Source organism: Electrona antarctica (genome assembly GCF_951216825.1).
Source record: "Electrona antarctica genome assembly, contig: scaffold_57, whole genome shotgun sequence".
NCBI lineage: Eukaryota > Metazoa > Chordata > Actinopteri > Myctophiformes > Myctophidae > Electrona > Electrona antarctica.
The window spans coordinates 366,048-392,089 of NW_027637144.1; the positions used below are offsets into that span (position 1 = coordinate 366,048).

Genomic DNA, 26,042 nt, shown 5'->3' on the forward strand with positions numbered 1-26,042 from the left:
AGTGACTCTGTGCTCTACAGCACCGGTCAAGTGACTCTGTGCTCTACAGCACCGGTCTAGTGACTCTGTGCTCTACAGCACCGGTCTAGTGACTCTGTGCTCTACAGCACCGGTCTAGTGACTCTGTGCTCTACAGCACCGGTCTAGTGACTCTGTGCTCTACACCACCGGTCTAGTGACTCTGTGCTCTACACCACCGGTCTAGTGACTCTGTGCTCTACAGCACCGGTCTAGTGACTCTGTGCTCTACAGCACCGGTCTAGTGACTCTGTGCTCTACAGCACCGGTCTAATGACTCTGTGCTCTACAGCATGGTCTAGTGACTCTGTGCTCTACAGCACAGGTCTAGTGACTCTGTGCTCTACAGCACCGGTCTAGTGACTCTGTGCTCTACAGCACCGGTCTAGTGACTCTGTGCTCTACAGCACAGGTCTAGTGACTCTGTGCTCTACAGCATGGTCTAGTGACTCTGTGCTCTACAGCACAGGTCTAGTGACTCTGTGCTCTACAGCATGGTCTAGTGACTCTGTGCTCTACAGCACAGGTCTAGTGACTCTGTGCTCTACAGCATGGTCTAGTGACTCTGTGCTCTACAGCACAGGTCTAGTGACTCTGTGCTCTACAGCACCGCTCTAGTGACTCTGTGCTCTACAGCACCGGTCTAGTGACTCTGTGCTCTACAGCACCGGTCTAGTGACTCTGTGCTCTACAGCACCGCTCTAGTGACTCTGTGCTCTACAGCACCGGTCTAGTGACTCTGTGCTCTACAGCACCGGTCTAGTCAATTTTAAATATCTAAAAACTGAATCAAGCAACGTAACAACTGTCCTGAGTAGACGTTAAAATGTAAGGAAGTGAAATATACCTTTAGATAAAGTACTCAAGTAGGTGTTCTTAGTTACTGTGAATAGGGGGGGGGGGGGGGGGGGCGTGGGGGAGTGTGATTGGCTCTGCCTGCCATCAATCATCGGGTGATTATTTGCGGCGCGGTCGTCCAACCGACTGGCTTCAAAATATGATAAATGAACCAATGATATGCTCCGTTGTTCAGACGCCCTCCAAACCACCTCTACCGTTCCACATGAGAGAGAGACACCGGGAGAGACACAGAGAGAGAGAGAGAGAGAGAGAGAGAGAGAGATGGAGGGATGCAGTTCTAACAAACAGCCACAAGGTGGAGACAGAGACCACGTGTGTGTGTGTGTGTGTGTGTGTGTGTGTGTGTGTGTGTGTGTGTGTGTGTGTGTGTGTGTGTGTGTGTGTGTGTGTGTGTGTGTGTGTGTGTCTGTGTGTGTGTATGTATGTGTGAGACAGAGAGACTTTTGTTTTGACATTTTCCATTTTTTCTCGACTTCTACAGATAGCGTTGAGCCAATAGCGGGCGGCCATCTTGGTGAAAACACAACCAATAGTGTTGGGCGGGCGGCCATCTTGGGCAAAACCCAGCGATCCGAGCGTTGGAAACGCTGATTTACGGTAGTCGTTAAGTCTAGCGTCTGAATCAAAACTACAAATTACGTCAAGGGCAGTCAAAGTGTTAACACAATCAGTGCCGGAAGTCCTTCAAAATAGGAGCTCTGGGGTGCCGGAACAACATGGCCGCTTTTACTCGGAAACCCACGACCCAGAAACAATCCACTAAAAAAAGTTTACTTTACATAGCTAGCTTACATTGTGATCATTTTAATTTATACGATATATGATCCAAAAATCGTTCATATTTTGCGGGAGAGACGGATGATGAGCAGAAATGAAGCGCCAGTATATCGATCCGTTCAACACCACGGAGAGCGCCCTGGATTAGGAGAGACGAGTCATTCTTTCCGCCACGCTAACGGCCAAGTCAATGATAAGCTAACAATTGCCTAGAGTGTAGCATACGGTAGCCGAAAGGCGAACTGACAAAAAAAAAGAAGGAAAAAATTCAGAATATTCTTATCTCGCCCTTTATCATTGAGGATGCGCTAGGACGTCTGAGGACGTCTGAGGACGTCTGAGGACGTCTGAGGACGTCGGATGCACCCCTCGGTTCGATTCCCTAGGACGTGTGGGCACGTCGGATGGACGGAACCAGTTAATGACAGCCAATAGGAACGATCCTAACACACCTGTATTAATGACAGCCAATAGGAACCATCCTAACACACCTGTATTAATGACAGCCAATAGGAACCATCCTAACACACCTGTATTAATGACAGCCAATAGGAACCATCCTAACACACCTGTATTAATGACAGCCAATAGGAACCATCCTAACACACCTGTATTAATGACAGCCAATAGGAACCATCCTAACACACCTGTATTAATGACAGCCAATAGGAACCATCCTAACACACCTGTATTAATGACAGCCATTAGGAACCATCCTAACACACCTGTATTAATGACAGCCAATAGGAACCATCCTAACACCTGTATTAATGACAGCCATTAGGAACCATCCTAACACACCTGTATTATTGACAGCCAATAGGAACCATCCTAACACACCTGTATTAATGACAGCCAATAGGAACCATCCTAACACGTGTATTATTGACAGCCAATAGGAACCATCCTAAAACACCTGTATTAATGACAGCCAATAGGAACCATCCTAACACACCTGTATTATTGACAGCCATTAGGAACCATCCTAACACACCTGTATTAATGACAGCCAATAGGAACCATCCTAACACACCTGTATTAATGACAGCCAATAGGAACCATCCTAACACACCTGTCTTAATGACAGCCAATAGGAAACATCCTAACACACCTGTATTAATGACAGCCAATAGGAACCATCCTAACATGGTGTGATGGAACGAGTCATAACATTCTTGTCCTTTATAACATGTTACATGCACGCACGCACGCACGCACGCACGCACGCACGCACGCACGCACGCACGCACGTACGCACATATACACGGCATGCACGTGCTCACACACACACCCCTTTTGTCCACTCAGTGTCCTTTGTGTGACATCACAGAGGGGATTTGTGCAGCAATTTGCCGTGCACAAAAACACCTCCCACACACACACACACACACACACACACACACACACACACACACACACACACACACACACACACACACACACACACACACACACACACACACACACACACACACACACACACACACACACACACACACACACACACACACACACACACACACACACACACACACACAGTGAACAATGACAAGATGGACTAGAAGAGTTAAGTGCCACTGTTACCATGGTGATCTCCACCAGTGTGTGTGTGTGTGTGTGTGTGTCTGTGTCTGTGTGTGTGTGTGTGTGTGTGTGTGTGTGTGTGTGGGGGGGGGGGGGTAAGTAAATAGGTAGGTGGGATTGGCAGGAGTCTATCCTTTACAATGTCCTAGAAGACCATAGATGACCACATGCAGCCCCCACCTTCACTTAATGTGGCCTGGGGGCCACATGCGGCCCCCACCTTCACTTAATGTGGCCTGGGGGCCACATGCGGCCCCCACCTTCACTTAATGCGGCCTGGGGGCCACATGCAGCCCCCACCTTCACTTAATGTGGCCTGGGGGCCACATGCGGCCCCCACCTTCACTTAATGTGGCCTGGGGGCCACATGAGGCCCCCACCTTCACTTAATGTGGCCTGGGGGCCACATGCGGCCCCCACCTTCACTTAATGTGGCCTGGGGGCCACATGCAGCCCCCACCTTCACTTAATGCGGCCTGGGGGCCACATGCGGCCCCCACCTTCACTTAATGCGGCCTGGGGGCCACATGCAGCCCCCACCTTCACTTAATGTGGCCTGGGGGCCACATGCAGCCCCCACCTTCACTTAATGCGGCCTGGGGGCCACATGAGGCCCCCACCTTCACTTAATGTGGCCTGGGGGCCACATGCAGCCCCCACCTTCACTTAATGCGGCCTGGGGGCCACATGCGGCCCCCACCTTCACTTAATGCGGCCTGGGGGCCACATGCAGCCCCCACCTTCACTTAATGTGGCCTGGGGGCCACATGCAGCCCCCACCTTCACTTAATGTGGCCTGGGGGCCACATGAGGCCCCCACCTTCACTTAATGTGGCCTGGGGGCCACATGAGGCCCCAAACCTTCACTTAATGTGGCCTGGGGGCCACATGAGGCCCCCACCTTCACTTAATGTGGCCTGGGGGCCACATGCGGCCGCCACCTTCACTTAATGTGGCCCCCACCTTCACTTAATGCGGCCTGGGGGCCACATGAGGCCCCCACCTTCACTGAATGTGGCCTGGGGGCCACATGAGGCCCCCACCTTCACTTAATGTGGCCTGGGGGCCACATGAGGCCCCCACCTTCACTTATTGCGGCCTGGGGGCCACATGCGGCCCCCACCTTCACTTAATGTGGCCTGGGGGCCACATGCGGCCCCCACCTTCACTTAATGTGGCCTGGGGGCCACATGAGGCCCCCACCTTCACTTAATGTGGCCTGGGGGCCACATGCGGCCCCCACCTTCACTTAATGTGGCCTGGGGGCCACATGAGGCCCCCACCTTCACTTATTGCGGCCTGGGGGCCACATGCAGCCCCCACCTTCACTTAATGTGGCCTGGGGGCCACATGAGGCCCCCACCTTCACTTAATGCGGCCTGGGGGCCACATGCAGCCCCCACCTTCACTTAATGTGGCCTGGGGGCCACATGAGGCCCCCACCTTCACTTAATGCGGCCTGGGGGCCACATGCAGCCCCCACCTTCACTTAATGCGGCCTGGGGGCCACATGCGGCCTGGGGGCCACATGAGGCCCCCACCTTCACTTAATGCGGCCTTAGGGCTGTAAGGATACATTTTAACAGAGATACGATACGTATCAGGATACATGGTTGACGATACATGGACCATATCGTTAGCCTGGCTAATAAGCCAGACCCAATCAGCCTGCCGGCGGATTACGGTCTGGATAGGCTCAATTGTACGCCCATTTCCTACACCAGAGAACTGGTGTGGCCAATCGGGACACGGTATGCAATATGGGCGGGATTTGGTACAGTGACGTTCAATGCTTGAGACCTTTGACTGACAGTAGCTCTGACCAATTGCGTCAAAGAGAAAATGTTTGAACCCGCCCCCCCGGGAAACAAGATCCATACACAGCATCTCCAGACTCAAATACCACACGACTTGTGTGATTTGAGTCTGGCTTATTAGCCAGGCTACCATATCGGTTCATTATGGCGATACAATCCGATTCAATGATTTTAAATCGATACAGTAACTATTTAAAAAATGTATATCAAGTGGTAGTTTAGTGGTGGCATCCACCAGGACAGAGTGACAGCAGATATAACACAGCAGAAATTATATTGTTTTACCTCCGCCTAAACAAAACTAGGATTTGAATGAGAATAACATCACTATACCATTTACCAGCAGGCCAAGGATGCGCCTAATGTGTTCTACAACTTCTGAACTGCAGTTCCTACAAATGTGGTGTCTTAGAACTGAAGTACAACAATTATACAGCCATTTTAGACATAGTTGTAATGGACTCTAAAGTTTTATTTTAAACTAAGTAATTAAACCCCTCTTTTTCTTTTTTCTTCTAAAAGTTGCTAAATACCACACATAAAAATGTAGTATTGGTGCAATGATTTACGTAGCAAAACGATTCGATGCCGATTATTTGCATTGCAAAACGATTCGATACCGATTATTTGCATTGCAAAACGATTCGATGCCGATTATTTGCATTGCAAAACGATTCGATTCGATACATAGTCAATGTTGCCGTTTTCATTTCGATATACTTCGATTCTTGAAATGAAGGTGGGTAAGGGCTCTAGTCTGGACCCCCTGTTTTTAATGGACACTTTCTCTCTCTCTCTCTCACACACACACACACACACACACACACACACACACACACACACACACACACACACACACACACACACACACACACACACACACACACACACACACACACACACACACACACACACACACACACACACACACACACACAATAATGGTGTCCATTATTTTTGGTCAGACCTTGAGGTGTCAGAAACGCCGTCAAGTCAGAACAACCGATAAACATCTGATGGACAGCGTGTGTGCGTGCGTGCGTGCGTGCGTGCGTGCGTGCGTGCGTGCGTGCGTGCGTGCGTGCGTGCGATAAAGAGGTGCTAGGAGAGGCAACAATAAAACCCTCTCTGAAGCACTCTGACACCTTTAGGGTCCATCAGGGTGTTAATGACACCTTAGGGTGTCAAGGGTCTTCAACAGGCGTTCTGCGACCCCTAGGGGGTCCTCAGAGACCCCTAGGGGGTCCTCAGAGCCACTGCAGCGACCCCTAGGGGGTCCCCAGAGTCACTGCAGCGACCCCTAGGGGGTCCCCAGAGTCACTGCAGCGACCCCTAGGGGGTCCTCTGAACACACGTCTATCTCTGAACACACGCCTATCTCTGTACACACGTCTATCTCTGAACACACGTCTATCTCTGTACACACGCCTATCTCTGTACACACGTCTATCTCTGTACACACGCCTATCTCTGTACACACGTCTATCTCTGTACACACGTCTATCTCTGAACACACGTCTATCTCTGTACACACGTCTATCTCTGAACACACGTCTATCTCTGAACACACGCCTATCTCTGTACACACGTCTATCTCTGTACACACGTCTATCTCTGTACACACGTCTATCTCTGAACACACGCCTATCTCTGTACACAGGTCGTCACAATCAGTCGGTTGGAATAAATACAACGTTTCCACACGTTCTGCATAACAACTCAATACACCTAATATACATAGAGAGAGAGAGAGAGAGAGAGAGAGAGAGAGAGAGAGCCTGTTGTTCAAAGCCTGTTGAATTGAATTGAATTGAATTGAGAGAGAGAGAGAGGGAGAGAGAGAGAGAGAGAGAGAGAGAGAGAGAGAGAGAGAGAGAGAGAGAGAGAGAGAGAGAGAGAGAGAGAGAGAGAGAGAGAGAGAGAGAGAGAGAGAGAGAGAAAGATAGAGGGAAAGAGAGAGAGAGAGAGAGAGAGAGAGAGAGAGAGAGAGAGAGAGAGAGAGAGAGAGAGAGAGAGAGAGAGAGATAGAGATAGAGAGAACAGAGAGAGAGAGAGAGAGAAAGAGAGAAAGGAGAGAGAGAGAGAGAGAGAGAGAGAGAGAGAGACAGAGAGAGAGAGAGAGAAGAGATAGAGAGAGAGAGAGATATGATCTCACAGTATAGTTATTTGATATGCTAGCTAGTGGAAGCTGGAATAATTTCTAGGACAAAATAAAAAAGAAAGGGAAAAAAGGACTTTGCTGATTGGTTTTCTGCTTCCCGATTGAAATCACACTTTATTATTATAGACTGCAAAGCGTGCGTGCGTGCGTGCGTGCGTGCGTGTGTGTGTGCGTGGAATATGAAATGGACGAGACAGACAGAGAGAGACTGAAATAAAAGGAGAAATGAAGGAAGGTATATTTACATTTTTTTCTCAGCTGGTGGAAATGCAGCCCTGACTCTGATATGGGGCGTGTATCAGCCCTAGGGCTCTGATATGGGGCATGTATCAGCCCTAGGGCTCTGCTATGGGGCGTGTATCAGCCCTAGGGCTCTGCTATGGGGCGTGTTTCAGCCCTAGGGCTCTGCTATGGGGCGTGTATCAGCCCTAGGGCTCTGCTATGTGGCGTGTATCAGCCCTAGGGCTCTGCTATGTGGCGTGTATCAGCCCTAGGGCTCTGCTATGTGGCGTTGTATCAGCCCTTGGGCTCTGCTATGGGGCGTGTATCAGCCCTAGGGCTCTGCTATGGGGCGTGTATCAGCCCTAGGGCTCTGCTATGGGGCGTGTATCAGCCCTTGGGCTCTGCTATGGGGCGTGCATCAGCCCTAGGGCTCTGATATGGAGCGTGCATCAAGCTAAGCTAAGCTATAGACTCCAGAAATGTTTTTAAAAATGCATTAATTACTTATAAATCCCTCTATCTCTAAATAGCTGATCTACAAGCTCACAACACATCGCATGGGCCCAAGTGTATTTGCATTTCAGCAAGTGTAGAAAGCATCATTACGACGGCATCGAGGCCCGCCGAAATACATTTTAGTCGACTAAATCAACTCTACATTTAGTCGACTAAAATCTTATGACATTTAGTCGACTAAAATCTTATGACATTTAGTCGACTAAAAGTAGACTAACACTAAGACATTCCAGGTGACTAAAGTGTGACTAAAACAAAATGAAAACTGAAGCGTGTGTCTGTGTGTGTGTGTGTGTGTGTGTGTGTGTGTGTGTGTGTGTGTGTGTGTGTGTGTGTGTGTGTGTGTGTGTGTGTGTGTGCGTGTGTGCGTGCGTGTGGCTGTGTGTGTGTGTGTGTGTGTGTGTGTGTGTGTGTGTGTGTGTGCGTGTGTGTGTGTGTGTGTGTGCGTGCGTGTGGCTGTGTGTGTGTGCGTGCGTGTGGCTGTGTGTGTGTGGCTGTGTGGCTGTGCGTGTCTGCGTGTGTGCGTATAGGGGTCCTGGCAGTGTGAGATAGGTGGCCTGTGTGTGCTGCCTGAGTCAACAGTGATTAGAGTATCCAGCCAGCTGTGATGGACATGCAAACACTGTGTGTGTGTGTGTGTGTGTGTGTGTGTGTGTGTGTGTGTGTGTGTGTGTGTGTGTGTGTGTGTGTGTGTGTGTGTGTGTGTGTGTGTGTGTGTGTGTGTGTGTGTGTGTGTAGTGTTGTAGGTACTCAACTATTCCAACAATCTCTGAATGCTATAGAGTCTGGAACTACAGCTCCCATGAGCTATAGAGTCTGGAACTACAGCTCCCATGAGCTATAGAGTCTGGAACTACAGCTCCCATGAGCTATAGAGTCTGGAACTACAGCTCCCATGAGCTGAGTAAGGAAGCTGCCATTTCCGTTCACGAAAATATATTTTAAAATATCTTTACATTTTATTTTTGCATTTTATTTTCTGCTAAGCAAGAAGCTATAGATGCTCAGATGATTTCTATTTATCCCATTTTGGTGTTAGCATTATGCTTTAGCTATTGAAAAATAGCAGATCTACAAGCTCATAGCGCGCCACCGAGTGGCGCGCTACGAGCTTGTAGGTCTGCTATTTTTGAAAAATCGAAGAACAACTGACAAAGAAACATAGCTTTTTCAGAAAACTGTCAGGATGTAGAAGACATTTATAGAATCTGATCTCAGGTCAAAATGGGTTAAATTAGGATAAATATGCGCGGCTGTAAAGACGAAGCGGAAGTGGGGAGGAGGCTCCACTTCCGCTTTATATTTTATTTATAGCTCTTCCTCCTCAAGATTATATGATAAACCTTTATATTTTACTGATAGCTCTTCCTCCTCTAGATTATATGATAAACCTTTATATTTTACTGATAGCTCTTCCTCCTCAAGATTATATGATAAACCTTTATATTTTACTGATAGCTCTTCCTCCTCTAGATTATATGATAAACCTTTATATTTTACTGATAGCTCTTCCTCCTCTAGATTATATGATAAACCTTTATATTTTACTGATAGCTCTTCCTCGTCTAGATTATATGATAAACCTTTATATTTTACTGATAGCTCTTCCTCCTCTAGATTATATGATAAACCTTTATATTTTACTGATAGCTCTTCCTCCTCTAGATTATATGATAAACCTTTATATTTTACTGATAGCTCTTCCTCCTCTAGATTATATGATAAACCTTTATATTTTACTGATAGCTCTTCCTCCTCTAGATTATATGATAAACCTTTATATTTTACTGATAGCTCTTCCTCCTCAAGATTATATGATAAACCTTTATATTTTACTGATAGCTCTTCCTCCTCTAGATTATATGATAAACCTTTATATTTTACTGATAGCTCTTCCTCCTCTAGATTATATGATAAACCTTTATATTTTACTGATAGCTCTTCCTCCTCTAGATTATATGATAAACCTTTATATTTTACTGATAGCTCTTCCTCCTCTAGATTATATGATAAACCTTTATATTTTACTGATAGCTCTTCCTCCTCTAGATTATATGATAAACCTTTATATTTTACTGATAGCTCTTCCTCCTCTAGATTATATGATAAACCTTTATATTTTACTGATAGCTCTTCCTCCTCTAGATTATATGATAAACCTTTATATTTTACTGATAGCTCTTCCTCCTCTAGATTATATGATAAACCTTTATATTTTACTGATAGCTCTTCCTCCTCTAGATTATATGATAAACCTTTATATTTTACTGATAGCTCTTCCTCCTCTAGATTATATGATAAACCTTTATATTTTACTGATAGCTCTTCCTCCTCTAGATTATATGATAAACCTTTATATTTTACTGATAGCTCTTCCTCCTCTAGATTATATGATAAACCTTCTGCCTTCCGCGTGTCAGTGAACGCTCGTTGCACTGGATCTGTTGTCGATACGATTCTGTCTACAATTCCATGTTTTTGGCAAACGTTGATCAGAATAACAATTCTTCTACATTCTCTAACTGCGTAGACTAATTTACTAGTTAAATAGTTAAACAGTAAATGAGGTAATGCAGATGTTTAACAATGAGAGCGTAAAATGAAACCAAATGGACCCCGTACGGGTCCATTTGTTTTCATTTTATGCTCTCATTGTTAAAGATCTATAGGGTCCATTTGGTTAGCAACTCTCCATTTGACTGGGGACCACCTGGAACCTCCTCAAGGACCCCCGGTGGTCCCCGGACCACATGGGGACCACCTGGAACCTCCTCAAGGACCCCCGGGGGTCCCCGGACCACATGGGGACCACCTGGAACCTCCTCAAGGACCCCCGGTGGTCCCCGGACCACATGGGGACCACCTGGAACCTCCTCAAGGACCACTGGTTGAAAACCACTGAAATAGAGTATCGAGTTCTGTAATGCAGTGGTTCCCAAAGTGGGGTCCGGGGACCCCCAGGGGTCCCCGGACCCCTGGGGGTCCGGGGACCCCCAGGGGTCCCTGAGGGAGTTCCAGGGGGTCCCCAGCTAAATGATAGTTTGAAACCAAATGGACCCTTATGGGTCTGTAACTCAGAGAGTGTACAAATGGAACCAAATGGACCCTTATGGGTCTGTAACTCAGAGAGTGTACAAATGGAACCAAATGGACCCTTATGGGTCTGTAACTCTGAGAGTGTACAAATGGAACCAAATGGACCCTTATGGGTCTGTAACTCAGAGAGTGTACAAATGGAACCAAATGGACCCTTATGGGTCTGTAACTCTGAGAGTGTACAAATGGAACCAAATGGACCCTTATGGGTCTGTAACTCTGAGAGTGTACAAATGGAACCAAATGGACCCGTTACACCCGTACACTCTCAGAGTTAAATTAACATTGATTTTACAATATAAATTCAGGGTCCCAGAGATAGAAATGCCATTAAATGGGCGTCCGTAGACTAATGCATGTCAAACTGGGGGTCCTTGAAATTAAACGGGTTGATAATCACTGCTAGAGCCGTAAGAATTATGGGGGTCTCTGGAATATCTTTTCAAATGGGGGTCTGCAGGCTAATTTTTCAATTTGTCAATTTGGGGGTCCTTGACATGAAAAAGTTTGGGAACTACTGCTGTAATGTGGGTGATTCTATCTAGAGTATCTAGTTCTGTAATAGGTGATTCTATCTAGAGTATCTAGTTCTGTAATGGGTGATTCTATCTAGTTCTGTAATTGGTGATTCTATCTAGAGTATCTAGTTCTGTAATGGGTGATTCTATCTAGTGTATCTAGTTCTGTAATTGGTGATTCTATCTAGAGTATCTAGTTCTGTAATGGGTGATTCTATCTAGTGTATCTAGTTCTGTAATTGGTGATTCTATCTAGAGTATCTAGTTCTGTAATTGGTGATTCTATCTAGAGTATCTAGTTCTGTAATAGGTGATTCTATCTAGTGTATCTAGTTCTGTAATGGGTGATTCTATCTAGAGTATCTAGTTCTGTAATAGGTGATTCTATCTAGAGTATCTAGTTCTGTAATGGGTGATTCTATCTAGTGTATCTAGTTCTGTAATGGGTGATTCTATCTAGTGTATCTAGTTCTGTAATGGGTGATTCTATCTAGAGTATCTAGTTCTGTAATGGGTGATTTTATCTAGTGTATCTAGTTCTGTAATGGGTGATTCTATCTAGAGTATCTAGTTCTGTAATAGGTGATTCTATCTAGAGTATCTAGTTCTGTAATAGGTGATTCTATCTAGTGTATCTAGTTCTGTAATGGGTGATTCTATCTAGTGTATCTAGTTCTGTAATGGGTGATTCTATCTAGTGTATCTAGTTCTGTAATGGGTGATTCTATCTAGTGTATCTAGTTCTGTAATGGGTGATTCTGTGATTCATGGAATATGTATATATGTGGTATACTATATGTCATACAATCAGAAGTTGTCATGGTGTTGGTATCAGAGCTGTATCTCAGTGGAGAGATAATCTGAGACATCACATGTGATGTCACAGCTGTGTCTCGGTGCACAGGTAATCTGAGACATCACATGTGATGTCACAGCTGTGTCTCAATGCACAGGTAATCTGAGACATCACATGTGATGTCACAGCTGTGTCTCGGTGCACAGGTCATCTGAGACATCACATGTGATGTCACAGCTGTGTCTCAGTGCACAGGTATTCTGAGATATCACATGAGCAGAGCCACACCGCCATACTAAATGCAATATCATATTGGAATAATAAATGGTTATTACGGTCAATCCTGAGCTGAAGAGTCTCAATTAACTATATATATTTTTCCTACCTCGCTCGCAGGTGCGTGACCAGTATCCCGTGCCCGTGCAGTCGCAGACGAAGCGGTTCCAGCCCTCCTTGCAGACACCGCGGTTCCTGCAGGGGGCGCTTTCGCACTGCTTCCCCGGCTGCTTGTTGCAGGAGGGCTTGATGCCGGCGCCATTCTGCGCCTCGGCGATCTGTCGGATGTCCTTGGAGCGCCCGTCGATGAACAGGTCTCGCACGCAGCCCACGTACCCGTAGCCTAGCATGGCGGTCCACAGCTCTGTGGGCAGGATGAGACCCTGGGGGGGAGGGGGAGGGAGGGTTAGCGTAGCCTAGCATGGCGGTCCACAGCTCTGTGGGCAGGATGGATGAGACCCTGGGGGGGGGGGGGGGGGGGGGGGGAGATCGTTAATTGATTGTTTTATTGATAACGAGCACCTCGTCGATCAGGCTTATCGAGACGGGTTCTTAACAAGCCCCCCATTTTCTTTGTTTGTGTCCATTTTGTGGAAAGACGGGAGACGACAATACATTCTGAAGAGAACAAACATATTTTACTGCCTTCAAATGAGGAACGTTTCTAACAGACGGAAGGAAATTGACCTTTTTACTTTTGGAAAATATACCGGGTACTCGATAAGCCCAAAGCTTATCGATACCGGGTACTCGATAAGCCCAAAGCTTATCGATACCGGGTACTCGATAAGCCCAAAGCTTATCGATACCCGGTACTCGATAAGCCCAAAGCTTATCGATACCGGGTACTCGATAAGCCCAAAGCTTATCGATACCGGGTACTCGATAAGCCCAAAGCTTATCGATACCGGGTATTCGATAAGCCCAAAGCTTATCGATACCGGGTACTGGATAAGCCCAAAGCTTATCGATACCGGGTACTCGATAAGCCCAAGCCCAAAGATTATCGATACCGGGTACTCGATTAGCCCAAAGCTTATCAATACCGGATACTGGATAAGCCTAAAGCTTATTGATAACGGGTACTCGATAAGCCCAAAGCTTATTGATACCGGGTAGTGGATAAGTCCAAAGCTTATCGATACCGGGTACTCGATAAGCGCAATGCTTATCGATACCGGGTACTGGATAAGCCCAAAGTTTATCGATACCGGGTACTGGATAAGCCCAAAGCTTATCGATACCGGGTACTGGATAAACCCAAAGCTTATCGATACTGGGTACTGGATAAGCCCAAAGCTTATCGATACCGGGTACTGGATAAGCCCACAGCTCATCGATACCGGGTACTCGATAAGCTTCTTATGGGGTTTTGGGGGGTTTGTAGCTCCATCCTACCTGGCGGTCCTGGGGCAGCACTCCCAGGTACATGTCTCCCTCAGGGGTCAGGGTATGGGGTCAGGGTCAGGGTATGGGGTCAAGGTTAGGGGTCATCCTACCTGGCGGTCAGCAGGAAGTCCTCCCAGGTACATGTCTCCCTCCAGGTCCAGGATCTCGCTCTCACCGCTGGCCGTGAACGGAGTGCGGCGGCTGTTCACCGAGATGGTTCCTGCAGGGGGCGCCAGAACACACTATAATGTCTGTCTGCAGGGGGCGCCAGAACACACTATACTGTCTGTCTGCAGGGGGCGCCAGAACACACTATACTGTCTGTCTCCAGGGGGCGCCAGAACACACTTTACTGTCTGTCTGCAGGGGGCGCCAGAACACACTTTACTGTCTGTCTCCAGGGGGCGCCAGAACACACTTTACTGTCTGTCTCCAGGGGGCGCCAGAACACATGTGTTACCAGTGCTTCATTTCAGCCGGAGCTTGGCGGAGCTCAGCTCCGGTACCTGTAGAGGGCGCTCCGCCACCCCAAATGCACATTACAATATACAATACGTCTCTATTATTATTTTAGTTTCATTTTCAAGTCAACTAGGCTTCTTCCTCGTCATAGCTACTTCTATTTCCAGTACGATTCCAAAATAAAACATGGCTTGAATGATCACATTTCAAGTACAAACAAAAACAACAGTCTTATTTTGAAATGTGTGCCCGCTTTGAGAGGAAATAATGAAGTTTAGCCTTGGGGACAGCATGCGTTTGGTTTTCAATACAACATGGTGAGTTCTTATGAACAGAACTGACTGGTTAACATTGCCAAATCTCGCAAAGACACCCGGCTTTACAACATGGCTCAGAATCGAATATCATGACGCTTGCTTTGGTGAGCCCGAAATAAAAGAAAAGACTAGTACAGAATTAAGTAGTAGTAGCATTATTGAGTTGTCATCGGAGGAGGAGGAGGAGGAAGAGGAGGGGGAGGGGGAGGGGGAGGGGGAAGAGGAAGAGGAAGAGGAAGAGGAAGAGGAAGAGGAAGAGGAAGAGGAAGAGGAAGAGGAAGAGGAAGAGGAAGAGGGGGAGGAGGAGGAGTCAAGGACTTTGAGGCCCCATAGCCTGGAGGGATGGATGTTTCTGATTGGTTCAGAAACTTAAAGATAAGATTAAGGAATAATGTGGGTGAAACTAGGAACACAATAGCAGATAGACTAAACAAACATAGATATAATATAAATAATGCAAAAGAAACAACTTTATTAATTGTACAACACTTTATGACCCATGGTATTAGTGCCTTGGAAGTTTGTGGATTAGAATCTAATCAAACCTGGACAGAGGGGGAAAGGAGATATGCAGAGAAGCAGTGGATTTTAAAATTAAACACCACATTTCCCCAAGGCTTAAACAATACCAATCCAGTACAGGAAACAGGGTAGTAAACAAACCCTTAAATGCTAAACTTCTAAATTGCGCTTAATTAGAGCAGAGCCAGGACAATAGCAGAAACACAAAGCCATTCAGATTCAAAATCAGACCATTTTGGTCTGAGGTTGACACTAATGGTCTTGATGGGTGGACTTAATCCCCTCAAAGGTAATCACACTTTAACCATTGACCTCAGAGGTAACTAGATTAAGCCAGACTAAAACTAAATATAAGATTGAGAAACTTTTAGTACTTCTAGTAAGACTAAAACTTAATTGCCCAGACTCTTCTTCAACAAAGATGGCGAAAGCAAACATTCTTTGTTCGGTACTCATACAATAGTATGGTACAAAACACTGAAGTCCTTAAACCTAACCCTAACCCCTAACCCTAACCCCTAACCCTAACCCCTAACCCTAACCCTAACCCTAACCCTAACCCCTAACCCTAAATGGTCAGTCTCAGCACAAGGGCCAGGAAGTGCACATGAAGCGAGTGAAGGAATATGTGAAAATAAAAATCACACAAATGGACAGACCTGAGCGTCCGTCTCTCTGGATGTCTACGTGGTACCAGGCCCCGTCGTTGACCTTGGTCTGCGTGGCTTTGACCTTGATGGTCCCTGAGCCCATGTCCAGGAGGAGGTAGAGGCTACCGTCCAGGAGCTCTACGGCGAAGAAATCCACCTGAACACACATTTTAACCATTTATTTATGTCCACACAAAGGATATGCATACAAGGACACAAATATTATAGGTGCATTAGAGTTACATCTGCAAAGTCATGGCATGTGTTTTCATGATACAACAGTACTCTATGGGTATAAGTAACAGCGTCTCCGCCATATAGGACGGCTGCCAATTATAGCAGAGACACCACAATACTTTGCCAGCCTTTTTGCCTCCTTTTTGGGCATCCCAAGTTGTTGGAACCCTCTAACAACCAGTCTGTGCATATGCCCTAGGCTGCCAAATATAAAGACAAATAGTCTGCACCTATAGCCCAGCTCTGAGATGTTATGTAGAAGTGGTTGGTATTTTATGACCTTGGTCATAAAGGCTTCCTCTAGGCTGTGGTCAAAGGTGCAGGCTATCTCTAATACAGACACTTCTCTGGACTCTTCATCAACCACAACAATATCTGGTGTATTAGCTGCTAGAGATGTAAAGGTATCTGAGTTATCACTGAGTTGGAACATGGATGGAATGAAGATGCATGGTATTTTGATATATCCTTTGCTATGAGTTCCACTATTCTATCATGGCGTGCTATGTACATTCCTTTATATGCATAACATCCATTCAAGATGTGTGACAGTGTTTCAGTGATCTGTTCTGTGGTGTGGTGCAAGCAATGAGGGACCTGAGTGGTGGGGAACCAGATGGATAGATTGAGTCTGGTGGGAAGGACTTGTAGTCTGGCCTTAACTGTAAATGTGATAATGTCCTCATTGAGTGCAGTGTTCTTGATTAATGCGTGTGAAACGGAGTGATCAGCATGGGGAAGACATGCAAGCTTCCCTTGGAGTTTTAGTCCAGTCCAGTGTTGTTGGACTCACGCACACGCACGCACGCACACACACACACACACACACACGCACGCACGCACGCACACACACACGCACAGAAAGATGAACCAAAGACTGGATATTGAGGAAGATCAAAAATGAATTTTATCAACGCTAAGTATTTAGCCATTTTAAGAAGAAAAGATAAAAAGATTCCATATCGCTACACTATTGGTCTATTGATAAATGTGTGTATTCTCTGTGTTCATTTCAAGGTGTGGGTTTGTCCATAATGTGTGTATTCTCTGTGTTCATGTCAAGGTGTGGTTTTGTCCATAATGTGTGTATTCTCTGTGTTCATGTCAAGGTGTGGGTTTGTCCATAATGTGTGTATTCTCTGTGTTCATGTCAAGGTGAGGGTTTGTCCATAATGTGTGTATTCTATTCTCTGTGTTCATGTCAAGGTGAGGGTTTGTCCATAATGTGTGTATTCTCTGTGTTCGTGTCAAGGTGTGTGTTTGTCCATAATGTGTGTATTCTCTGTGTTCATGTCAAGGTGAGGGTTTGTCCATAATGTGTGTATTCTCTGTGTTCATGTCAAGGTGAGGGTTTGTCCATAATGTGTGTATTCTGTGTTCATGTCAAGGTGAGGGTTTGTCCATAATGTGTGTATTCTCTGTGTTCGTGTCAAGGTGAGGGTTTGTCCATAATGTGTGTATTCTGTGTTCATGTCAAGGTGAGGGTTTGTCCATAATGTGTGTATTCTCTGTGTTCATGTCAAGGTGAGGGTTTGTCCATAATGTGTGTATTCTCTGTGTTCATGTCAAGGTGTGGGTTTGTCCATAATGTGTGTTTCTAAGTAACCATGGTTATAAGAAATATAAGCGAGGCATGCGCAAGTACGTGCTTTTATGCCCTCGTCGAGAGGGCACGTGCTACGTCATGACGCAAAAGAGGCCCATTCTCTTATATACTTAATAGAATGTGAGTGTACTATAAGTACTTCTGTTGTCCGCGCCCAAGTTGGGACGCGTCCCATAGCAAACTGCTGAGGGTTAGATCTTCGTATAACCACGACATTGTGTACCTGGTACTCACTACTGCTTTGACATGTGCAGTATACTGTGATTACTTGCTATCATAGCTTGAGTGTACGTCGCTCTGCTGCTGTTCAGATATTACTAATATGCTTGGTATTAAAATGGTTGTATATGACAGTCCAAGTGTTTGGCTTTGCCACTATACTATGGCACTACTTCACACTGTAGCTTGAGTGATTCTCGCTCTTTTGCTGCATTATCACTGACACTGGGGGTGTGTTTCGCTCCACTGCTGTCATACTTTGTGCATGAAGCTGGCTTGAGTGGCCTTCACTCTGCATTGTATTAATGACATACTGTGCGTACAGATGATCAATAAGCATAACGCTGTGGCTGACTGGTTCTCGCTGCTTTGGCCGCGTTATCACTGGCATTGAGTGTGTTTCGCTCTGCTGCCATTATCCGGAGGTATATGACAGTCCAAGTATTTGGCTTTCCCACTATACTATGGCACTACTTGACACTGTAGCTTGAGTGATTCTCGCTCTTTCGCTACAACTACATAACCAGTAGTATTTAGAGTGTCTCGCTCTGCTGCCGTTCATGGATTAGTGCAACATGCTGGTCCTCTCTGGTCCCACAGAGGAGGTCCATTACTTGTGCCTGTAGTCGGGTTTCGACTTGGGCGCCGGACACAGGCTATGGCTGTGGTTCATTCTTCCATCCATCTCCAACCGCTTATCCGTAGTCTGGTCGCGAGGGAAACAGCTCCATACCGAGAGCTGCAGACTTCCTCTCCAGAGCAGCATTAGTAACTTCATTCTGGGGGATCCCGAGGCGATCCAAGGCCATTTTGAAGATATTGCTGTTATTGTGGCTGCATACTGCTGGCACGTATGCCAACTGTGTTGGCCGTGGTTGTGGCTGATTTGCCTCCCACAGGGATGCTAGCGTTGAGCCCTTGTGAGATGATGCTCTCTCAACTAGGGGAGTTGCTCAGGTTAAGAACGTCTTAACCCATTTAGGGCCGATGCTGTAAACACCTTCTGAATCCGGACCTCGGAATGATTTCAAATGTCGATTTGAAGAATTGAGAAGAGTATACATATGGCTATATACTTTACATAGCAGCGGCAACCCAGACTTGTTCCTGTCTTAATGGGTTGCTACATGGGTGCTGCTCTTTTCCTGCTGTTTGCAGAGCCGCTACTCGTGGTCTGTGATGAGTAGCACTGACCGGTCCCTAACCCTGTTTTAGGATTGATTTTAAAATTATTTTACTTGTTTATAAAGCTCTCAATGGTCTCGCACCTTCCTACCTACATGACTGCCTGCCGAAATATGTCCCAAACCGCCCCCTAAGGTCTTCCACTGCTGGCCTGCTCGCTTTGCCTAAAAAAATGGCAACTAAAAAATAAAGTTTTATTATTATTATTATTAACCCTGGACTTAATGCCAGCATTGCTTCTCTGGTGGTGGCACTAGATGAAGCCTTCGAGCTAGTATGGCTATTGCCCATGGCCGCACGCAGTGTAGAGTCACTGGTCTGCCAACTAGATCCATGCCACGGCAGCTGGACTGGGACGTGTTGGACGGTCCCTTAATGGTCACCTCATCCTGGCCCTCTGGCCTGCGCGCATTGATGCGCAGGCACGGCACCTATGGGTGATGCTTGTTCTAGGAGTTAGCTTACGTGGTAACTAACTACCCTGATGATATTGGGGCCTAGTGTGGCCCCGAGGGGAGGCCACGGCGGGTTAGTGAGCCCGCCTGGCGACCCAGAGCCCCTGGATGTCCCGGGTTCAATGCCAGATCCGGCCAGCAATGTGTCCATGTGTGTCCCGGTCTGAGCCCCTAATTGCTCCCCGAGCGCTGTAGAATGGCTGCTCATTGCTCCTAGTAGCAATAAGATGGGTAAATGCAGGGGACACATGTTGCGTATGTGCAACTGTACAGCTGAACTAGCTTGCACATCAATTATAGACTCAGCATTCTAACAGGCCCCACTTTCAGGGAAGTACAGTGGGACACTTAACACTCTGCCTGTTGTTCCAGGCCGGATGTTTGGGCCTGCCACCCAACAGACCTTGCAGCATAGTGCACGGTGAACAAGCAGTTTGGTTCAACTGAAGGTTTCTCCTTGATTCATGATGTGACTGATGACGGTGGTGGTTTTCGCCTGATCCTCGATCTCAGACCTACCAGCTGCTTCTGGTCATGTATGCTGGGCACAGTGGATGTGCTCCAGGCGGTGCCAGATTGAGAATGGTCTGCAAGCATGGCCTTGAACTCTTAGCGTTAATGGGGGGCTGCCGGACAGCTTCCACTGACCTGTCTTGTCTTGGACGAGTACAGTGCTGCCAGCCAGTCCCTCTGGTTGTTAGGCACACCGAAGCGACATAGACAGTTGCTTCTCTAGGGCTGCTTTCATTGCACCCTTTTACATGTTCTGTCTATAATTTCTGGGCTTCGAACCCCAGAATTCTGCCTACCACCGTGGATACGGTTGGGTTACTGTTTCAGTTATGTACAGGCATTTAAGTAAGAGCGTGCTTCGCTCTACTGCCTACCACATCCAGCCAGTGTCTGTGATGTACTGGGCCAGTGTGCAGTGGACTTGGCCCTTGGGATGTTTAGACTTTGTTCGTAACATGATATGTCAACAGTCTATCTTCCGACCCACTAAGGGGTCGCTCGATCCAGTCAGTCTCTGCAGGAGGTCTTGCCTCATCTTGCTGGTTTCATAGCAATGCTCTTGTTGGGTATACAGTCCAGGCGGCGGACATGCTTCCCATTTAAGCCTCTTGGATCCGATGATGTTTCGTATCACTGGGCATATGTACGGCAGAGCAGGATCTTTGGCCTTGAGCGCTTGGCCAACTGTAGCTCTCCCTTTCGGCACTGACCGTTAGGGCAGGACACTCTGGCCCACCCCTGGTCAGGCGACTTCTTGTAAGTCTTCTCTACACTGCCACTTTTGGTGCCGTGTAGGAAGTATGAGTTTCCATGTTTCCGCCTCAATTTGTTTTTCATATTGGGCGGGCTATATGCGACTAGAGGTTCGTTTTTGGTTACCACTGCAGCCGAATCATCTACTGCAGCTTCTCGATGAAGTGCTTTGGCCTCCCCACAGAGACAGAATACCCTGTCACAGTTTAGGGAGAGGGTGCATTCTCACCCGGGTCACCTTCGGCTGCGTAAACTGACCACTGACAATCATGCCTATTGTCCGAACCCTACTTGATTCTTGTGCATCCTGCACCAGGGCGTTGCACGCCAACACGAGTAAACTGTGGTCTAGTTGAGACAAAGCACCACCATGTTGCTCTGTGTTTTCATGATACCTGCCTGTGATATTGGCAGCCTTAACCCTCCACCAGGAGAGTAATTGTGATTGAGAACTGTTGTGCCCAGTACGGGCCCTGAGAGCCTATTATGTTAGACCTACCACGTGCACTTGGTGGTCAGAACGGCTCTTCATTGGCTATGATGGCTCTAATAAAGGTTGCGCTCTCTCTGGACAGCGCCTGTCACACTTTATTGTGGGTATGCCATCAGCCACGCTGACGGGGCGAGTAATCGCCCCCCTACCATCTGGTATGAGGTACCACTCTACCAGGTTTGGATGGACTTTTCCCCAGCCCTCCCTTGGATCGGGCCGTTCTCAAATGGCTATCTGCTAGTACCATTTACCCTCACTGCGACCCTACGGAAGTGAGTAGGTTGTCTTCAGGCCCTGCCCGGTGCCTGAGACTGGGATGCCGATGGGTCTGGGTTTACCATTCGCCAATCCCTCTTATGTCTTCAAGGACTTTCTGCCTTTCACGTTGGCTAGCCTATCATTTTTAGTTTGCTCCACAACCAGGCATGGAGCATTCTAGTACCTGCCTATTGTGCCCTGTCCGGGCTCTGTGGCACGGCATAGCTGTGATGGCTGTTTAGTTGTTCTGTGTCTGTGATGGAGGGCACAGGAAGGGCTGTGCCTTGATTCAACAGAGACGAACGCAACACTTAGAGGTACTTTGATTGTTGCGTTGAGGTACATTTCTTCAGTAGGCCTCTAGGCCTCCCCAGGGGCATTTTGACATGCCAGACCAGGGGGTGGACATCTGTGCTGCAGTGCAGCCAAATGGGCTCCATCTGTGTTGGGCTTTGGCCAAGAGTCAGCCAACCGGACTCTCCCTCACCCTGTGGTGACGGCTGTTTGTCTGTCTATTAGATCTGCAAACCGACCTCGGTAAGCGCAGATTCCTCGTGACCATGTTGGTATGAGTCATCCAGGTGTTGAAAACACCGCCCCTCTGGCGGTCAGTAGGTATGAAATAGAACGAGAGTTATGTATATAACTACGGTTCTATGAATACCGGATGACCGTCAGAGTTCATTGTCACTCGGAATCCCGACGAAAAGATTTCATGAGGATGAACCTTGTGAACTGGGCACCTATATCGGTGGCTCACGCCCACAGGGGGTCACGAGTGACAGTGTTGGTATAAATATTCGACCTCTGCGCGTGCGCGCGATGTATATCCAGGTGTTGAAAACACCGCCCCTCTGGCGGTCATCCGGTATTCATAGAACCGTAGTTATATACATAACTCTCGATTCTCTGTGTTCATGTCAAGGTGAGGGTTTGTCCATAATGTGTGTATTCTCTGTGTTCATGTCATGGTAAGGGTCTCATGGGGTCTCGGGGTCATGGTAAGGGTCTCATGGGGTCTCGGTAAGGGTCTCATGGGGTCTCGGGGTCTCTGGGTCATGGTAAGGTCTCATGGGGTCTCTGGGTCTCGGGGTCATGGTAAGGGTCTCATGGGGTCTCAGGGTCATGGTAAGGGTCTCATGGGGTGTCGGGGTCATGGTAAGGGTCTCATGGGGTCTCGGGGTCTCTGGGTCATGGTAAGGTCTCATGGGGTCTCTGGGTCTCGGGGTCATGGTAAGGGTCTCATGGGGTCTCAGGGTCATGGTAAGGGTCTCATGGGGTCTCATGGGGTCTCAGGGTCATGGTAAGGGTCTCATGGGGTCTCGGGGTCATGGTAAGGGTCTCATGGGGTCTAGGGGTCATGGTAAGGGTCTCATGGGGTCTCGGGGTCATGGTAAGGGTCTCATGGGGTCTCAGGGTCATGGTAAGGGTCTCATGGGGTCTCGGGGTCATGGTAAGGGTCTCATGGGGTCTCAGGGTCATGGTAAGGGTCTCATGGGGTCTCGGGGTCATGGTAAGGGTCTCATGGGGTCTCATGGGGTCTCAGGGTCATGGTAAGGGTCTCATGGGGTCTCAGGGTCATGGTAAGGGTCTCATGGGGTCTCGGGGTCATGGTAAGGGTCTCATGGGGTCTCGGGGTCATGGTAAGGGTCTCATGGGGTCTAGGGGTCATGGTAAGGGTCTCATGGGGTCTCAGGGTCATGGTAAGGGTCTCATGGGGTCTCGGTAAGGGTCTCATGGGGTCTCGGGGTCTCTGGGTCATGGTAAGGTCTCATGGGGTCTCTGGGTCTCGGGGTCATGGTAAGGGTCTCATGGGGTCTCGGGGTCATGGTAAGGGTCTCATGGGGTCTCAGGGTCATGTTAAGGGTCTCATGGGGTCTCGGGGTCATGGTAAGGGTCTCATGGGGTCTCGGGGTCATGGTAAGGGTCTCATGGGGTCTCGGGGTCATGGTAAGGGTCTCATGGGGTCTCATGGGGTCTCAGGGTCATGGTAAGGGTCTCATGGGGTCTCAGGGTCATGGTAAGGGTCTCATGGGGTCTAGGGGTCATGGTAAGGGTCTCATGGGGTCTCAGGGTCATGGTAAGGGTCTCATGGGGTCTCAGGGTCATGGTAAGGGTCTCATGGGGTCTCGGGGTCATGGTAAGGGTCTCATGGGGTCTCAGGGTCATGGTAAGGGTCTCATGGGGTCTCAGGGTCATGGTAAGGGTCTCATGGGGTCTCAGGGTCATGGTAAGGGTCTCATGGGGTCTAGGGGTCATGGTAAGGGTCTCATGGGGTCTCAGGGTCATGGTAAGGGTCTCATGGGGTCTCAGGGTCATGGTAAGGGTCTCATGGGGTCTCGGGGTCATGGTAAGGGTCTCATGGGGTCTCAGGGTCATGGTAAGGGTCTCATGGGGTCTCGGGGTCATGGTAAGGGTCTCATGGGGTCTCAGGGTCATGGTAAGGGTCTCATGGGGTCTCAGGGTCATGGTAAGGGTCTCATGGGGTCTCGGGGTCATGGTAAGGGTCTCATGGGGTCTAGGGGTCATGGTAAGGGTCTCATGGGGTCTCAGGGTCATGGTAAGGGTCTCATGGGGTCTCAGGGTCATGGTAAGGGTCTCATGGGGTCTCGGGGTACGTACCTTAGTGTTCTTCTGGCTCCGGGCGGTCTCCTTGCGCTCCTGCGGCTTGCCGTGGGTGAAGAGGATCAACCCGTTGGGTTCGGTGGTGCGGAAGTCGAAGGAGATGGAGCCCATCCTCTTGGTGTTCCACTTGGGCAGCGAGATGAAGGCCTCGGGGGTCTCGAAGGAGATGGGGTCCAGGGTGGCCACGTTCTCACAGCGGTACGACACCTCGCCCTGGATCTTCATCTTGGGGTCCACGATGCGTGCCAGACGAGACAGCTCCAGGCGGATGTCGTTGTTCTTGTACACCACCTGCAGGAGAGACGGCGCTACTGCAATGAACCCGTTTTAGACCTGAGCTCCATTCTACTAAATGTCTTTTAAAAACATGTCGCTCTGAAAGGATATTTTATTCCAAATTTGCGCCACATTTTCACGATTTTAAAAAGATATAGCGGATCTACAGCTCGTATCGCGACACTCGGTGCGTTCACACACCGATGGCGGAGGAAACCATGCAAGGCACCAACCTGCACATCGGGAGCATTTAGGGGTTCAGAGTCTTGCTCAAGGACACTTCCACACTAACTCTGGGGGAGCCCACAGGGATCGAACCGGGAACCTTGCGGTTCCCATCCGGCCACTCTACCGCTGAACCACTGTCACATTGAGTCTTCAATGTGTTTCAGACTAAGGACGGTAGCAGGGACCCCCAAGGGCCGTAGCAGGGAAACCCCAAGGGCCGTAGCAGGGACCCACACCGCATGTTGGATAACATTAAACCTTTTCAACTGTAATCCTGGATGCTACTCTCTCTCTGCCAACCTGGGGAGAGCAACGAACTGACCTCATGCTTCCTTCAATGCATGAGGAGTGAGCAGGACGCTTCTTATCACCTGACAGGGGGGAGTTTCCCCTCCATCAGGCGCCCCGGCTGGCCAGGGGGAGGCAGTATAGAGACCAGTTCCTTTCCCCTCCATCAGGCGCCCCGGCTGGCCAGGGGGAGGCAGTATAGAGACCAGTTCCTTTCCCCTCCATCAGGCGCCCCGGCTGGCCAGGGGGAGGCAGTATAGAGACCAGTTCCTTTCCCCTCCATCAGGCGCCCCGGCTGGCCAGGGGGAGGCAGTATAGAGACCAGTTCCTTTCCCCTCCATCAGGCGCCCCGGCTGGCCAGGGGGAGGCAGTATAGAGACCAGTTCCTTTCCCCTCCATCAGGCGCCCCGGCTGGCCAGGGGGAGGCAGTATAGACAGCCGATTCGACTGGTATCACCCCATATAATCGGCGAAATCATCTGTTATCAGCACGTTTGAATGGGGCCAAAATGTCCATACTGGCATCCTCACCACATAGCCTGGTCAAGGTTTCCCCCTGGTGGACGTGTCATTTTGGTGCATGATGGAACTAGGAGCTACTAATATATACTATTCTCTGTCTATCAGGACGTAACTCGAACGGCGCTGAGTCGGGTCTGGTGGCCTTCGCAACGCTCGGCACGGCGACTCGCTCGGCTAGCGCCTCGCTTGGCGGTGCCTCACGTAGCTCATGGCCACCAGACACAGCACGCCTCCGTCAGGACATCAGTGATAATGACAATGCTACAATCGCAGATAATGACATACTGAACAGTGAGGATGCCAGTATGGACATTTTGGCCCCATTCAAACGTGCTGATAACGGATGATTTCGCCGATTATATGGGGTGATACCAGTCGAATGGGGTGGTATAGAGACCAGTT

General features: G+C 48.4%; 1 protein-coding gene across 1 annotated transcript in view; it reads right to left on the reverse strand.

The window, feature by feature from the left end:
• Positions 1–24,613, reverse strand: part of LOC306919117 (neurexin-3a-like) — a 112,979-nt gene extending 88,366 nt beyond the window's left edge. Inside the window, exons 1-4 of the mRNA XM_079531953.1 lie at positions 24,324–24,613; positions 15,992–16,139; positions 14,142–14,251; positions 12,752–13,025 (exon numbers count right to left, since the gene is read on the reverse strand). Coding sequence (XP_079388079.1) covers positions 12,752–13,025; positions 14,142–14,251; positions 15,992–16,139; positions 24,324–24,551 — 760 coding nt within the window. The 5' untranslated portion in view covers positions 24,552–24,613. The remainder of the gene's footprint in view (positions 1–12,751; positions 13,026–14,141; positions 14,252–15,991; positions 16,140–24,323) is intronic.
• Positions 24,614–26,042: the final 1,429 nt, after the last annotated feature.